Source organism: Equus quagga, chromosome 3 (assembly GCF_021613505.1).
Source record: "Equus quagga isolate Etosha38 chromosome 3, UCLA_HA_Equagga_1.0, whole genome shotgun sequence".
Taxonomy (NCBI): Eukaryota; Metazoa; Chordata; class Mammalia; order Perissodactyla; family Equidae; genus Equus; species Equus quagga.
In genome coordinates this window covers 38,312,943-38,330,879 of record NC_060269.1, presented here as the reverse complement: position 1 = coordinate 38,330,879, position 17,937 = coordinate 38,312,943, and the positions used below count along the sequence as shown (strand labels likewise).

General features: G+C 34.4%; 1 protein-coding gene across 4 annotated transcripts in view; it reads left to right on the top strand.

Annotated features, from left to right (window-relative positions):
* Positions 1–17,937, top strand: part of LRBA (LPS responsive beige-like anchor protein) — a 710,247-nt gene that overhangs the window by 76,928 nt on the left and 615,382 nt on the right. For all 4 annotated transcript variants that reach the window (XM_046655938.1, XM_046655936.1, XM_046655939.1 and 1 more), the window contains exons 3-5: positions 12,019–12,250; positions 12,462–12,562; positions 17,333–17,428. In XM_046655938.1, the coding sequence (XP_046511894.1) occupies positions 12,019–12,250; positions 12,462–12,562; positions 17,333–17,428 (429 nt within the window). The remainder of the gene's footprint in view (positions 1–12,018; positions 12,251–12,461; positions 12,563–17,332; positions 17,429–17,937) is intronic.

The window sequence follows — 17,937 nt, the reverse complement described above, 5'->3', positions numbered from 1 at the left end:
TTAGTGGCTGGAATAGTCTCTGAATATGATTAATAAACGAAAGCTTAATAGAAGAATCCACAACAATATTGCTCTTAATTACTTGCTTCATAAGTTTAAAAGAGAGAATTGAATTTAACTAACAGGTTGATTTTTTGTTTTTCAGTGCTTAGAAAAGATTTATTGCAAAGAATAGAGCAAATAGGATATATAAAATGCCCTCAGAAATAGAGCTTAGAATAAATTTGCTTTGGGTTATAAAAATTTCTTTATACATATAGTCACATACATAATTTTATATAAACACATAAATGTTTTCATGTCAATACATCTATAAAATTATAAATGTGGTTCGTGTTTTTTCATTATCCTCTTAAACTTTGCTCTCTCTTCTGCATCCTCCTCCCCCCACCCAGGTTCTCCTATGCCCTCCTACCACACGAGCAATATTGACAGCCATGTGTAGTCTTCTGTGTTTTATGGACAGGTAGTCCAGTAAATCAGTTGTGATAGTTGTGTGTTTTAATGAAGGAGTTCTCAACTAGTTTGGTGATAAGAAAGGGAAAGAGGGCCAAATTTAAGAAATTTTAGGATGTAAAATTGGCAGAATTCAGTTAATTGGACATTGTGGATGCGGGGACTGGAATTGAAGATCACATCTTGGTTTCTGGCTTGTGGACTGGGTGGGTAAGATTACCAAAAGGGGTAACAATCTAGCAGGATTGGGGGAAGGTAATCAGTTATGTTTTGGCCATGTTTATTTTGAGGCAGTGTTTGTGGATGTCTAAGGTAGTGGGACACATGAGTTTGAAACTTGAGGAAGAAGCTAAGCTCGAGCTGTAGTAATTGTATCTGTAAGTCTCTCTGATGTGAAAGAGAGGTATAGCAGAAATGGGATTTGAGCTGGAAGGCATGGGAGGTTATAAACAGACTAGGTTACTGACATTTCAGTTTTTCAGGTAAGATAATTTCAGAATTTATGGTACAGCCCTGGTAGAGTGAGATTGAAAGTAATTGGATTTAAGAAGTCTAGGTATTAGAAGCTGTGTTTTAGGGATTAGATAGATCATCTATGTGGAAACTGAAATTTACCAAGATTGTAACAGATGAGGAGAAGTGGAAAATTATGCCTGAGATCCAAAACTCTTTAATAGATGATAATGATGAGGAGTGATTTGGGGTGATAAGGTTGGATTAATTACATGAATCTCCAAAAATGGTGAGCTTTCTCACAGGGATGGAAGAGTAATGGTCTAGATGCAAAAACCGAACCAGGAGAATCTCAGCCTTTCTGTTGTGTTCAGTAGAGGGTTAAAAAACTAGAAGTTTTAAAAGGAGAGAGGTTGTGTGGTTGTACCCTCTGTGGAGAGTCACATTTCAGTTAAGCCGTGTAGGTGAAGAAAGCTCTCTTCTGAAAGGTGAAGATGGTAGGGCATTTGTATACCTTGGAATGAGGTACTGGGAAAGGGTTGTGGAGTGTCATGTGATGGTGATGATAGTCAGTAGAGGTAATGTGTCAGTTAAATTAATAATAGTAAAGGGATGATGGTATGTGAGAGAGTTATGATAAGGCATTGAGGAATGAGATATATCTTTTTTGTCTGGTGTTGAAAGGTTTTAGGGAATATAGTCACATGGTTAAAAATGACAGGGACAGAAAACCTGGAGTGTAAAACTTTGTGGATCAAGACTTAGGTGTGGATTATATTGTCAAATAATGAAGAAGTGACTTAGAAATCAGAATGATAAAAGCACAACAGAAAGAGCTGTCACCTTTAGCTTATATTACGTTAGGGTGATATTTCATTTTAAGTGAAATATGCATTTTTATTTTGTTTTGTCTATTTCCTGTTTGTTGACAGTTCACTAGGAAGAAAGACCGACAGACTACAGCTTTACCATGATTATCAGGTGGAAGATATTCTTGAAGTGAGAATTTTAATAGTGAGTGGAAGGAAGTGTGAGTTCTTATATCTTAATCTAAAAGGATATGCATTATCTAAGATAGGTATTAGTTCTTTTAATTCTTCCAAAAACTTTAAGAGATAGGTACCTTTATCATCCTAATTTTACAGGTGATGGAAGTGAGCCATAGAGAGGTGAACTATCCTGCCCATGCCCATGTACTTGGTATCTGGTAGAACCAGAAGTCAAATCCAGACAGTCTGGCTCCAGAGCTCATGATCTTAACCACTGTTTTTCATAGGAAAAACAGTGCTTTTCTTGTGTTTCTGAAAACTTCTGTTTCTGAAAACTCAAGGTATAATTGTTTATTGATGAGGATCTTGGGCAAAATATAGTTTGGGAGTGACCCAGTAAAGTACTTTACTATCATTAAAATTATGACATCTTCTACAGGGTAAATAATATTTTACTCATCTTTGATTGGTAATACTTGATACTATAATCTAACATCCATTTTACATTCTTGTTGCCTAGAAGCTCTCTTTCCTAAGTTTTCATGATTGGGAATGCATGTAATTGGATTTGTTGCAGATACTGTACAAACTAAGAAGCATTATTTTTTTTTCTGTCAAGTTTTCCAATAAATGTTCAGTGCATTTTGAGAGGATTAAGATATCTTATTTTTTCCCCCTTGGGTTCAAAGAAAATATATACTTATTTTGAGAAATTGAAATCTGTCATGAATGTATGATTTTGAAAGTGAAATCCTTTTGAAACCCCATCTTCCAAGATAACCATCACTAACAGTCTGGTGCATATTCTTCAGGCTTTTTCTATAGAAGTACGATCGTACATAATGCATAAATATGACATGTGTGTTGGAGGTGTACGAAATAGACCTTTGGCTGAGTGAGAAAATCATATAGGGCTGAAACCAAATGTCACCATCTTAGAAGGAACTTCTGATATATAAGAATGCATGTTAAATTTTATTAAAAATTTTAATTCTTATTAAAGTTTTATTATTGAACATTTTAGTAAATTTTCATATGTTTCATATTCTAATTCAGAGAATACTTTCTTGGCACTGTGAAGTAGTACATTGCTCTTATGCTCGCTGAATTGCACATTTGTAAGCCTTCATAGCCTCTTTTTCAGCTGATGTTGATTGAGGAGTAAGGTATTATTTTGGCTAGCTCTCAATTAAGGGTTGGTGTAAAGTAAAGGCTGATGGTTCTGTTGCAAGCAACATATTGAACTTTCTCTCTTCTCTACTAGTAACTGACTTAAGGTAAAGTCTTATTACATTTTATTCAGTTTTAGGGATGATCTTAAACCAAAGGCTTGTATGCTAATTAAATTATAATGTAATCTAATCTCTTACTGTTCTGTGTTTTAATCCAGTATTTATTATTTATGTACAGTGAAACTCTGCCATAATAAGACGTGTGGAGTCTAAAAAATTCAGTTGTAAAAAATTCAGAATTTAGCCATTTTGAGATTAATTAAATACAGTATTTTTTTAGTCTATGTTGTCTTAAAAAGCACAAAAGTAAAATAACAGTGAAATTTGTACTATATACAGATGAACTGAGAAAGTTTGAAGTGATTAGGAGGCACTTTCTCATAATGCCCCTCCTGTCCTGCCATTGAAGTTTATCCTACCCTTTGAGATTTTTGGTGGCAGAATATAGGGCTGAGGACAATAGCCAATCACTTATTTGAATTCACTTGTCACAGGTTTTTAACCCTATTCGTTAACACTTTTCTTTTAAAAAGGAATATGATATTCTTCCTACTGTAATGCATCTAACTAACACTTTTAAAAGTCATATTACTGATAGTCTGTTTGCCTATTATTTAGCTATTTGAGTTTTCAATTATTGTTGTATGTAAAAATTAATAGCTTTCCTAATAACTAATTATTGTAGCATTTCACTCTTGCAATAAGAAATATGCATTCCTTCCTCAACTATCTGATAAACTTTTAACATATAAAGCACATAAGGTGATTTTTTATTCTAAAATGTCTATATTTGAAAGTGAATATATTAAATCCAATTGACTTGTATTTATATTGCTGATTTTGTTATTCTGATTATTTATGATGTTAATATGTTTGAAAATGCAATCATTTATTACCTACACTTTAGAAATGCCTGAAGTGTTGTGTAAATGGGCTTCTAGCTGAAACCAAGCAACGTTATTTTGGCCTAACACCTACACTGAAGCTGAATTGTCATATATCTTTAAATATAATTGTATCTTTTAAATAAATTTGATTATACTATACCTACTATCCTGCAACTTTTAAAAAAATTGAGTAGTATGTCTTGAATATCTTGACATGCCAACACATATAGATTTACGTTCTTTTTAAAGGCTACATGATATTCTATTATGTGGATGTACCATAGTTTGTATATCTGTTTCTGTATTGGTGGATAGTTAGGCTATTTTGAATATTTTATCTTTACAAACAGTGCTGCAATATATATCTTTGTATCTTATTTTCTGAGCTTTTCTGTATGTAATTTTTAGATAATTTTTTTTTTTTGATGTGGAAGATTGACTCTGAGCTAACATCTATGCCAGTCCTCCTCTATTTTGTATGTGGGATGCCAGCACCGTGAGACTTGATGAACAGTGTGTGTAGGCCTGTGCCTGAGATCCAAACCTGCGAACTCTGGGCTGCTGAAGCAGAGGCAGCAAACCTAACCAATGGGGCGAACCTTGTGGCCTAGTGGTTAAGTTCAGTGCCTCCTTCTTTGGAGGCCCAGGTTTGGTTCCTGGGTTCCTCAGCATGATTGGCTATTTGAGACGAAAAAAGAACCTTCCAGTATCCAGGGTTATAGAGTATAACTTCTTACCAAAGTTCGTACTGTAGCCTTTCTTACTTAGAATTTTTTCTCTACCTTCTTCCCAACACAGAGATGTAAAGTTTGATTTTAAAGCCTGACTATGCTTTTTTCTTGGTTTCATTTTTCTCTTCTATTGCCAAAACTGTCCCCTTGCCATATCAATTGCTTTCTTTTTGTTGATACTTTCTTTTCAGTTTTGTCTAGATATTCCCAATATTAGTCATTTTCATTTCTTATATATTTGAAACCAAAATTCACTCAGCTCAATGATCTTAAATTTTTTTTCTATTTTATTTTTTATTGAAGTTATCATGGTTTACAACCTTGTGAAATTTCAGTTGTACGTTATTATTTGTTGGTTGTATTGTAGGTGCACCACTTCACCCTTTGTGCCCCCCCCCCCCCACCTTGGTAACTGCTAATCTGTTCTTTTTGTCCATATGTTTAACTTCCACATATGAGTGGAGTCATACAGAGGTTGTCTTTCTCTATCTAGCTTATTGTGCTTAACATAATACCCTCAAGGTCCATCCATGTTGTTGCGAATGGGACAATTTTATCCTTTTTTATGGGTGAGTAGTATTCCATTGTGTGTGTGTGTGTGTGTGTGTGTGTGTGTGTGTACCGTATCTTCTTTATCCAATCATCAGTCAGTGGGCACTTAGGTTGCTTCCATGTCTTGGCTCTTGTGAATAATGCTGCAGTGAATATAGGGGTGCATGGGTCTCTTTGAATTGCTGATTTCAGGTTCTTTGCATAGATACCCAGTAGTGGGATAGCTGGGTCATATGTCATTTCTATTTTTAATGTTTTGAGGAATCTCCATACTGTTTTCCATAGTTGCTGCACCAGTTTGCATTCCCACCAGCAGTGTATGAGGGTTCCTTTTTCTCCACAACCTCTCCAACATTTGTTATTTTTTGTTTTGGTTATTTTAGCCATAAATGATCTTAAATTTTATGTAAGATGGTTCCTAGTTGGGCATCTGTTACTATATATTTAAATATTTTAGCCTAGAATATTTAAGATAGGAATATTTTCAGATAAGCTCTTAAGTGATCATAAAACCAATAAATGGAGCTACTTTATTCTTCAAACATTTTGGTTAGTAGAGATTTAGTATATTGTACTGAATATTATTCTTTTACTTAAAAAATATGTACTACAATAAATTCTCACCACAATTAGAGACCACAAGATATGTTCAGTTTTGTTTGTTATTAGACTTTAAAACCTGCCTCTGACTTATCAGAGCTTGCATTATTTTGTTTGAATAAATTTAATACCTGAAGTCTTCACTCTTTTGACTCTAGAATATCCACTGATATTTTTGTCTGTGAAAACTTGACCTTATTATATAATTTATTTCACTAAAACTTTTTGAAATATTTTATTATTTAGACAAATGTAATAAAGCAACTACTGTTATTTATCCAGAGATATTATATTTCATGGAGCAAGAATTGCTATTCATCTTTTTACTTGTGGTGTGTGTATTCAGTTTAATTGCACTTACTTATCACTTTGTGATAAAAAGAATTTTTCTAAGGCACAAAATGAATTTTTGTCACCTAAGTTAAATGCAGAGCCAGCCCTGGTGATCTTGTGGTTAAGATTTGGCCCTCTCACTGCCATGACCAGCTTTTCTTTCCCGATCAGGGAACCACAGCATCCATCTGTTGGTTGTCATACTGTGGTGGCTGCATGTTGCTGTGATGCTGAAAGCTATGTCACCAGTATTTCCAATACCAGCAGGATCACCCGTGGTGGACAGGTTTTTGTGGAGCTTCTAGACTAAGACAGACTAGGAAGAAGCACCTGGCCACCCACTTCTGAAAAATTGGCTATGAAATCCCTGTGCATAGCAGTGGAACATTGTCTGATATAGCCCTGGTAGGTGAGAGGATGGTGCAAAAAAACTGTGCAGGGTTCCACTCTGCTGTACGCTGGGTCTCTACTGGTTGGAATCAACTTGAGGACACTAACAGAAGAAGGACACCAGTCATATTGGATTAGGGCCTAATGGCCCTATCTTGACAAATTACATCTGAAACAACTTTGTTTCCAGACAAGGTCACACAATGATGTACTGGGGGTTAGGACTTCAACATAAGAATTTTGGGGGCATACAGTTCAGCTCATAACAAGGAGTGTCTGGCATAGTGGTGGTGTAGAGCAGGTATTTAGGTATCTAGTAAGAATACAGTCAGAGAGAATATGCTGCTCTCAGATTTCTGTTTCTAAACTTAGGGCACACTGCCATCTCTTAAAAGTAGGTCAAAATATGCAATTTCGTGAGTTAACACCTGCTATAGTATAAGAGGCGGGAATGGACATATGTCACTTGAGATAGTATGTATATTTTTAATTTCTGAGAAAATGCAACTAATAGCAGTATCATATACGTAGTCAGGATATAGATTTATAAGCTGATGTGACAGAGAAGCCCTAAATAACAGTGGTAGAAGTGGTAGAATAATAAGGTAGAAGTGTATTTGTCCTTTAGGTGAGAATTTAGGTAGTGAAATGGTTCAGGGCTACTGAAGCAGTTTTGTAGTTGTCAGGATTCATAGATCTTTCTGCTCTGTTATCTTCAACATGAGACTTACAGCATAGATTCCAAGATGGCTACTCTAGCTGTTGCCATTATTTCTGCATCTTTTCTAAGAGGAAGGAGGAAAGTTGCAAAGAGAAGTCACATTCCTTTCTTTTGAGAGTAATACCTAGAAGTTGCATATATTATTACCTGTTCTCATTGGTCGGAACTTGCCAGTGGCTGGTAACTTCAAGGAAAGCTGTGAAGTGAGATCCTTTGCCTGGGTCCCATGAACCAAACTAGAAACTCTTTACTGTTATGGAAGAAGAAGAAAATGTAAATTGGGAGAGATTACAGTCTGAGAATTTGAAATTTTTCCCCAACTTCTTCCTCTTAATTAAGTTTCTGGTGACTGTAAACATGTATAGGGTGCATTCACTTAGAAATGGATTCTTAGGTATAAATTGAATACCTTGAGATTGGCCCTTTAAAAAAGTAAATACGTTTTGAGGAATGCAAATAAATAAAACAAGCTTACACTTCACTTAGTTCGTTTTAGAAAGGAATAGACAGGTCCAGAGAAAAAAGTGATTTGTCACAAGAAATAGACAGTATCTAGTTAGGGGCATAAGCTGTGATTGTACTCTGTCCAATTTATTTGCTATGCCTTATTCCCTGCTGCATCTTTGAGGAAAAATTTAGCAAGTTTCAAAGGAAAACTTAGCTCTACTTTGATGTGTTAGAATTTCCTATGTGTTTCAGTCTTTGCAGTTTTATAGATCTTGTGGAGAAGATAATTATTTTTGGTCTATATGTGTTTTTGGTTTTCTGAAAATACAGATGACTTAGGTTTAGTGATTAATTTCAGCTTAAAGTGTTTGATTAATATAACCATTGATAAGAAAATAATCATCATGCCCTATTAAAGTCCTAATACAAAACTTGTGAAGGTTTCTTTGAATTCTTTGAATAATCTGCTTTAATATTTCTTTAATCTTGTATGTTAAACTATAACCTATAGAAAGCATGTTATGCCACCCTGAAGGTTGCTATAAAAATTGTTTATGAAGTTCAGGCCAAGACTAAAATATGTTGAAATGGAGAGTTTTGAAAAATGTTCTATACAGCAAAGGAGACCAAATCATGCTAAAATGCAGAAAAAGACTATACATCAGTTTCCAGGCTACATTATTCAAAAAAATACAACCATAAAAAAGGTAATAAGATTACATTTTCACATTTCATGGCTAGTAAAGTGCATTAGGCTGCTCAGATATTCATAACTTACTGTGACATTTGGGAAGATTACATTTTGTAGTGCAGAGCCATTACTACAGCTCAGATAATAACTAGCCAATGCCTGGACTTGGATTATGATCCCTGTCATTGGAAACAAATTTGTGTTTTGAAGGTTGATCAGCTTCAAATAACTATTAGAAAGGGTTAACATGACATACTGTAGACCCTGTGCATGCTTTTTAGGTATAATAGATATGCATACATATAGTATATCAAATATGCCACACATTTGTATGTACCAATTTCTGCCATCAATTTTCTCCTTGAAAGATATATTTTATAATATTTAAAGCAATGGAGAAATACTTAAAACACCTGTCTGGATACTGCTCTCATAGTATAAACTCAATTTAAAAGCTGGTGAAATATTTGGGGTTTTTTTTTGAAATTACTTTCAAAAATTAATTCTATAGCTTCCTAGAAGGGTGGTTACTGATGGTAATAAACACAGATCAAAATGAAAGATTGATGTAAGTAATATTAAGGTGAAGGTAGTGTCTCTTAAGTTAGTTGCAACTAGGTTTTTGACCTATTCAGACCTGTGTAGAAGATGTCCAAAAATGTATATACTAAAAACTTTCTCTTTGCCCTCTTTTCCCAGATGCTCTGTTACCTTTTCAGAAGCAATCACTAGTTTTTTGTGTCATTCTTAGGTATCTCTACATATGTTTGTGTTTTGCACTCAAATTGTAGCCTACTATTCACACTTTTTTCCACTGTGATTTTTCTTACCTAAACAATGTATTTTAGAGATCTTTTCATGTCAAATGGAGCTGTATCATTCTTTTCAATGGCTGCATCCTATTCTATTATATAGTTATACTAACCTATACTAACTAAGGTTATAGTTTACTAACCATTACATTATAATGTTTTCTTCGGGGGATTGTTTCTTCTATTTTCTAGTCAAGAAATGTTAAAATGAAGTTCTTGTATCTTACATCATTACCTAAATGTATCTATACAATAAATTTCTAGTTGTTAAGGTAACCATTTGTGTCTGGCTTCTTCTATTTAGCATAATTTTTTTTGAGGCTGATTCATGTTGTTTTCTGTATCACTAGTTCCATTACCAAATACTTTCCTCATTTATAGTAAGTTTTTAGTTGAAGCTCTTTGTTTTTCGAGATATATATCATATCATTTGAGAATAATTGTAGTTTAAATCCCTCCATTCTGATAGTTATACATGTTGTTGCTTTTTGACTAAATATGACTTCTGGATCTCCAGAATATCAAATGATAGTGATGATAGTATGTCCTAGTCTTGTTTCTGACTTTCATGAGAATCATTTCAATTTTCCTATTTGAGCATGATGCTGGCTTTTCAGATGTGATTGATGTATTTTATTATCAAAGGAAGTATTTTCCAATTAATAAATGTAGAAAGTATGATGGAACTATAAAACCACCATGTAGCAATGCCACAGTCATAGCAGTTGTAGGTCCATCAATGGATGCTTAAAAGTATGAGAAACAAGATATTTGTATAGTCTCAAAGTATTCTCCTACAAGATGCTTAATAATTTAAAAATGAAAGATAGTAACTTTAAAATGGAGAAAATCTGACAGACACCACCTTAAACAGGTGATCAAAGCTAACTTCACCAATAGCGAGACATACTGACATCAAGTATCATCTGAAATGAAACGCTGAGAAATACACATATCACCTCTGGGGTATTTTTACCAAAAATGCGTAACCTGAATTTAAACACAAAGAAGTGTTCAGATTGGAAGACAGTCTATAAAATAACTGGCAAATACATTTTAAAAGTGTCAAAATCATGACAGTCCAAGAATGCCTATGCAATTGTCTCAGTTTGAAGACTAAGGGGATCAGAAAAAGGACATTGGTGTGACAGGTGGTCACATTTGAATAAGATCTGTAGATTTGTTAATAGTATTGTATCAATGTTAATTTCCTGGTTTTAATGATTGTCCTATGATTATGTAATATATTCACATTTGGAGAAGCTTGGTGAATGGTATGCAGGAATTCTAAACTTTGTGCTTTTTGAAATTATTTCAGAATAAAAAGTTAAAACAAGCAAATATTCAACAAACAAATAAACAAGTCTATATTAGCATTCTTATGTATCTTACAGAATTTTTTTGTGGACTAGAGAAGCAAGCATGTATAATTCATAGCCAGGACATTGTAGCTAGGAGAACCGTCCAGTCACGTCAGGGGACTCTTTTAGCAGATGCTCAACTGTCTTCTCCTTACTGCTTGTTACTGATGATGCAAAGAATTGTACACTGAAATTTCTGCCCGAGATTTCCTAGAAGAACCAGATCCCTTTACCACTGTGCTTGCCAGGAATTCTTTTCTCCCTGCATGCAGATACTCCCTCATGTTGTTCGTTTTTCCATTTTTTCTTTCTCATGCCAGTGTACGTCTTTGCAGAACCTGGAACGTGTGTCAACCTCTGGCTGCAAGGAGTTTTGATTTCCTAATTCTGACTCCTCCTTGCTTTTCATGTCTTTTCTTTTATGAGCTATTGGATTTTGTTTTGTAAAGTTCACTTCTCCTAATTCTTGCTCACCTTTTGGGTTTAGGAATGCATAATGAAAAACTAAGAATTATTCAGGACAGGAGTGTAGGTGAATCATGTATGTAACTATTTCTGACATAAATCTTTTAAAAATCTAGTTAAAAAGGATAGCTCTGCAAAGGTAATTATAAAAATATTTTAATTCCTTTACGCAATTGGGATTTGTTAAAATTTAAAAACCTTTCCCCTGTAGGAGGACGCTGTGGCTGAGATGGCAAGGTGTAGGTAGGTCAGTACAGCTTTCTTTGGATGGATTTTCTGATAGTAATACCAATGAAATTTTCTTGATTACTGACTTTGGGTGTGTGACTAATTATGTTTAAGTTATCCTGATTATTGACAGAGAAGGAGAAGGATCAAAATGGATAGGGATAATAAACCAGGAATTTGACAAATACTATGAACTCCAAGTTTTGTGTCCACTCAGTCTTTTTCAAAGAGCTTTTTATTTTTGCTGTGAGCTCATAGCTTGTTTAGGGAGCAAAGGACCTTTAGGTTGTGAGTAGTTCAGAGAGTTCATAATTCATAAATGAAATATTGGATTAGAAACAATTATTGAGCTAAGTTAGATCTTTATGAGTAACAGGGCAGTAGGTAGTGATTTACCTAAGACATCCTATATTTGTTTTTGTTGAAAAATATTTCCGTTTTTATATTCTGTCTTGCTTGACTTTGTGCTATCTTAACTTGAAGATTTCCTTAGAAGCTTTATTTTTTAGAGCTGTGTGTGTGTTTTTTTAAAGACCTTTTTTTTGTTGGAGGGGGTAGAGAAGAATTATATGAGTAGTTATTGCCAATCTAAAGCTTAGGAGTGTGCTCCAGTTATATTGAAGAAATACTAATGCTTTTAATGTTTCTCCCCTTACTGCCCCCTTGGAAGTTGGTAGGAGGGCAGTTTGATTTGGAAATGAATTTCATCATCCAAGAAGGTGAAAGTATCATCTGCATGGTGGACCTACTAGAAAAATGTGATGTTACTTGCCAAGCAGAAGTCTGGAGCATGTTTACAGCCATTCTGAAGAAAAGCATACGAAATCTTCAAGTCTGCACTGAAGTAGGCCTTGTTGAAAAAGTGCTTGAGAAGATTGAAAAAGTTGACAATATGATAGCAGGTATGACTTTTCCTGTAGTATAATGGATGTGAAGAAATAAAGTTTTATTCTTAAATACAGTATTTTTCTTATTTAGTAATATTAAGAAATATTTGAGCATCTAACATGTACCTAGAACTTTATGGTCCAAACTCTGAAGTAAGCACAATGTATTTTAATCCTTCAAGAAATATAAATAGCTTAATTATTTTATTGTTTTCTTTCTTTTCAGATCTTTTAGTTGACATGTTGGGAGTGCTGGCTAGCTATAATTTGACAGTTCGAGAACTAAAGCTATTCTTCAGTAAACTTCACGGAGATAAAGGACAATGGGTAAAAAAGCCTAAATACTCTTTGGTATTTGAAACTATCCTTCTCCCCAAACATATTAGTGGCCATCTAAGTAACTGATATTATTACACAGGGGTAAACGTCTGATAGAGGGGAAGAGATCAATTAAAGTAGCATTTAGATCTGTACAGCTACTTTTGCCATGACCTGACAGAGGTGGGGACAAAGAGAACTGGGTGTTCCAGGCAGCCTAATAATTTGGTCCTTCTTTAAATTGTTGTTCCTCAAGTATGTATTTAACAATTATTCGAGGAAAAAGATAAGGACAGAGAAATAAGTGTTAGGTGGCTTCTCTTTCTGTTCATCTGAGTAGTTTAGCTGTGGCCCTTAAATTTGAATAATGCCATCAGTGAACAAAAGCTCTGCAGTTAATTGGATCCACCCTCCTTAGATGCAATTTAGTGGTTCTTTGCAGTGGATGGTAGTGGTGGTCAACTTATTTTGAACTCCTTATCAAACAGCGCCTTATCAAACTGTTTCTTCCTACCACTTAGTTACTTATCCCTTAGAGGAATACTAGTAAATATTTCCTCCATTTTTGTTGCATTTTTAGGCTTATTTTAGAGATCATTGCCCACAGCAGCTCTCAGCCAGCTGATCCTTAATCTAGCTCTAAGTATTACCAAATTTGTGCTCTGCAATTATACATTCTAATTTATTGTGTTAAAATGGTTAGACTCTTTAGCTTCTTTGTATCAAACTGTAGTTCTCTGGGTGCTTTTATGATTTTATCATTGATTTTCAGCAGTTTTATTATGTTTCTTGGTGTGGTTTACCTTGTGTTTATCCTTATTAGAGTTCATGCATCTGTGGGTTTATAATATAATTTTCATCAAATTTGGAAACATTTTGTTAATTATTTCTTCAAATATCATTTTCTTGTCCTTCCTTGCTCCTCTTGTCCCCTTTCTGTAACTCCAATTACATGTATGTTAGCCCTCTTGATATTGTCCCATGGGTCACTGAGATCTGTTCACTTTTTTTCCAGTCTTTTTTCTCTTTGTGCTTCATTTTAGATTGCTTTTATTTCTATATTCTTAAGGCAACGGATCTTTTCTTCTGCAGTGTGTTAATTCCATCCATTAAAAATTTCAGATTTCATATGTTTTTTATTTCTGTAAATTGTATTTGGTTCTTTTTAATATCTTCCATTTTCCATGTTATGTTCATGTTTTCCTTTAAATCATTGGGAATATTTAGCATATTTATCATAGTTGCTTTAATGTTATTGTCTATTAATTCTATCATCTCTCTCATTTCGTAGATCAGATTTTTACTTACTAATTTCTTCTGCTTATAGGTCACGTTTTTCTGCTTCTTATGCTAGTGACTTTAGACATAGTGATATTAGACATAGTGAATTATTCTTTGTTGAGTGCTTGATCTTGTCCTATTCCTTTTAAGATTGTTAGGGTGTTTTTTTCAGGCAGATAAGTTACTTGTGGATCAACTTTATCCTTTCAGGCTAGTTTTAAAGTTTTTTTTGGTCAGGTCTAGATTGGCTGTTACTCTAGGGCTATTTAGTGTTATTGTTCAGGTGTGACTTTTCTAGGGTCTCTGTGAATGACCCTAAGTCTCAGACATGTGGCAAGAGGTAGGGTAAGACTGTGGTCTCTCCAGGGCTTAATAGGGTCTCAGACAGTTCCTGTGGGAATTATTTATGATTCCCACAACTATATTAGCTGTGGGGGTTCTTTAATTTATAGCTGTCAATATCTTGGCCCCACCTTGTTGAATTTTAAGGTAGAAATGAACAGTTTGGTATTAAATCAATGAGTCAATGCAGATTTCTGGAGTTTCTTGTCTGTTTAGCCCCTTCTTCTGTAGTACTCTGTCCTAAAGCTTTTGTCCGCCTCAGACTACCCATACTCCAATTTCTGCCTCATCAACTCAGTGAGACCTTCAAGTTCTGTTGGGTTTCCTTCTCCTTGTGCAGTGATATGGAAATTGACTCCAGACAGAAAGTCTGGGTAATCTCATGGTTTATTTTGTTTCCCTGTCTCAAGGATCACAGTCTTGAGCTACCTCTTCTTCCATGTCTGAAAACAGTTTTTTGTTTCATACATCTTGTTTAGTTTTATGGTTGTTTTTGGTGAGTTGGAAAGGCTGAGTTCTGTTACTGTCATGTTCAGAAGAGGAAGTATACTGGTTTGATTTTGGTTTTGATTTATATTCAAATAATTTATTCTGAATATATAACTAGCATTTTTTTGTTATATTGGTGAATATATAAAACTATAAGAAAGTAGCAAAGCATATGAACAGATATTTACAAAGATAGAAACCCCACAATCAAATAAACACAAAGTCACTAATAATTAGAGTTGTTCAAATTAAAACAATAGTGATATGTCACCTTATATCTATTGGTATCAAGGATTATAAAGTTGGCTAATAGCAAGTATAAGTGGGGGAATAGCGTTATTTTAAACCTGAGAGCTATTGGTTGGAATGAACACCAGTTGAGCCAACCTCAAGAGTAATCTAGCACTACATAGTCTCATAAATTATACCCATATCCAATGACTTAGCAATTTGCTCCTGAGTGCATGTTCCAAGAAATTCTCACATAGTTCCGAAAGGAAATACACACAAGGATGTTCACTGAAGCATTATTTTTGGTGGCAGCGCATTGTCTACATAGGTGTTTATCGTTAGGAGAGTAGATAAGTAAAATTTGTTAGATGCATAGAATAGATTATTGTTTAGTGCTTAGAATCAGTGCATAGAGTAATATGAATAGATGCAAAAAGCAGGAAAAAAGTGAGAAACGGAATGATATGTCTAACCCAACCCATCATTTAAACCCATCATTTAAATTATAGGTACAATCGCATAAAAACATATTTTCGAAGGAACACATATAAAAAGATTAAACGTGTTAATATAGTTGCTTATGGGATTGGGAGTAGAATGGAATAGGTTTGGGGGATATAGGGAAAAAGATCAGGAACTGTTAATAAAATAAGAGCAAGGCCTTGCTCAGACGTTTATTTTATTTATGTTGCTTTTACTATCACATCAGTGCAGTGGAATATCCCTATGTAAATCTATATCTGCTTTTCTGATTATTACTTTAGCACAGATTTTTACATATGGAAATAGTGTATCAATGGGCATAAGCATTTTTAAAGAGTCTTGAAATATGACTACTAAATTATTTTCTGAAAGGCTACCCCAGTATACAATCCCCTAGCAGTGTCTGTGGAGGAAGGTGTTTGTTAATGTATTCTTTTGTTGATTGGTTTATAGAAAAGGAAATTTTAAGGAATGATTTCTGTAGATGGAAATGCTACAATACTGCATTTTTATTTTTCACTGCAGAGTTATTTTTGGTTATTTCATTTTTGAATTTAGAAAATCAGTGTGATTGTAGTTATTTGTTATTACACTTTTAGAATTGAGCAGTGTGGTTAATTGAAAATTTCTTTATCATTTAGGAATGAAGCTTTTAAGTTAACATTTAGGTAAAAGATTGCTGAACTCTTTTAGCCTGTTAGTAATGATAATTTAGAGCAGCTATCAAATAAGATGCAAGCAAGCCAGTGATTTCACTTGTAGTTTGACACTGTTTTGAACTTTTAACAGAGAAGAATGTGCTACACTTTATCTTATTTGCTTATAAACTGATTAAAATGATAACGTATATCTGATTCTCCTTTGCTTTTCCTTGTAAATGTGAATGAACTTTTCATTTTAGCTATTGGTTGTTTGTTGTATTAGAGGAGACTTGTGGGTCAGAGAGGCATTAGTCAAATAAATGTAATGTTACAACTTTTATACATGCTAGTAAAGGTATATTGTACAATGAAATATAGTAGGGAGGGTTAATCCAGTCTCAGATGTTAGGGAAGACTGCCCTGAGACAGTGACCGTTAAGATGAGCTCTAAAGGATGGGTAAGATTTTTGCAGTCAAGAGGGGAAGGGAAGCAGGCCTAGTCAGAACATTTTAAGCACAAGGAATAGCTTGTGTTTAGGCCCTATTATGAGAAGAAGACAGAGAAGGCATTGTGGGTGGAGTGCAGAGCGAAGGGGACATTGAGATACAAAATGAGGCTAACAAGGTAGATAAAGTATCTGTTAGGGGTTTTGGTCTTCATTTTAAAGGCAATGGGAAGCTACAGGAGAGAGAGAATAATATAAAGTGAATAAATAGGGAACAGAGAGAATAAAGTGAAAGTGTAGTGATTAAAAGCATGGACTCTGGAGTCAAACTGAATTTTTATCCCATCCTTGCCACTTGATACTTGTGTGACCTTGGACATGTTCCTCTGTCTCAGATTCTTCCTCTATAAAATGGGATAATAATAATCCCTCACGTGGTTGGAAGGTTAAAATATTTTCTTCTTCTTAAAGTCTTTTAAAAGCCTTTAACAGTGGAACATAGTAAGCATTATTTATTTGTAAAATTAAAAAGTATTCTAAAGAGGAATAGGTGGTGAGTTGATGTAGTTTGTAATTTTAAAAGTTCACTTTTCCTGCAGTGTGGAGAAGAGTTTCAAGTGTCAAATGATATTGGCTCATATTTATCAAACACCTCATATGTCCCGGTATTACCAAAAAATCGCATAAAGTGCCTTGTTTATTTAAGATAGTTGAAAATAACCTTTCTTTGGTTATTTTATATGCTTTTTAGCTTATAGCATTATTCTTTTATTCTCGGGTATATTGAAGTATGACTGTATTAAAAATAGGTTATTTTTGTTTTATGGTGACTAGTGTGGTTAATGAGTTGTTAATTATTTTTATAGCCTCCACATGCTGGGAAGTTGCTATCTGTGCTAAAGCATGTGCCGCAGAAGTATGGTCCTGATGCCTTTTTCAACTTTCCAGGAAAGAGTGCTGCAGTAAGTAACTCGTAATGAGGAAGTCACTTGGAGTTCTTCTCTCCTTTGCCTCTTGCAAGTACAGTCCTCTAAACACCCCTGACAGGTTCTGTGTTAGGTAGAAACTTCTTTGCACAGCCTAACTTAACCTTTACATCAATTGTGCACGTTACTTTTCCTAACTGTTTTAGAGGTGAAGAAATAGAAACTCAAAGAAGTTAAGAAAGCTACCCACTCACACCTTGGGGCAGTAAGGGAGTTAGAACCCAATTCTTTTGAACATAAGCATATTGTCTTATGAATTTGTCTCTGTGTTCTCAAATATTTGTGTGTAACAGTTTTATTCTTTTTGAACATCTTTCTTTAGGCTTGCGTTTCCCTATTTATGTTTCTTTTGCTCCTGGTGTATAGAATGAGAGTAACTCTTTTGAGACTTTCTAGGCAAGTTTTCCTGACTGTGAGTTTCCATATTATATTAGTCTCAGCGTTCTTATAAGCTGTAATCAGTTTATAAATAAGACAATTGTATA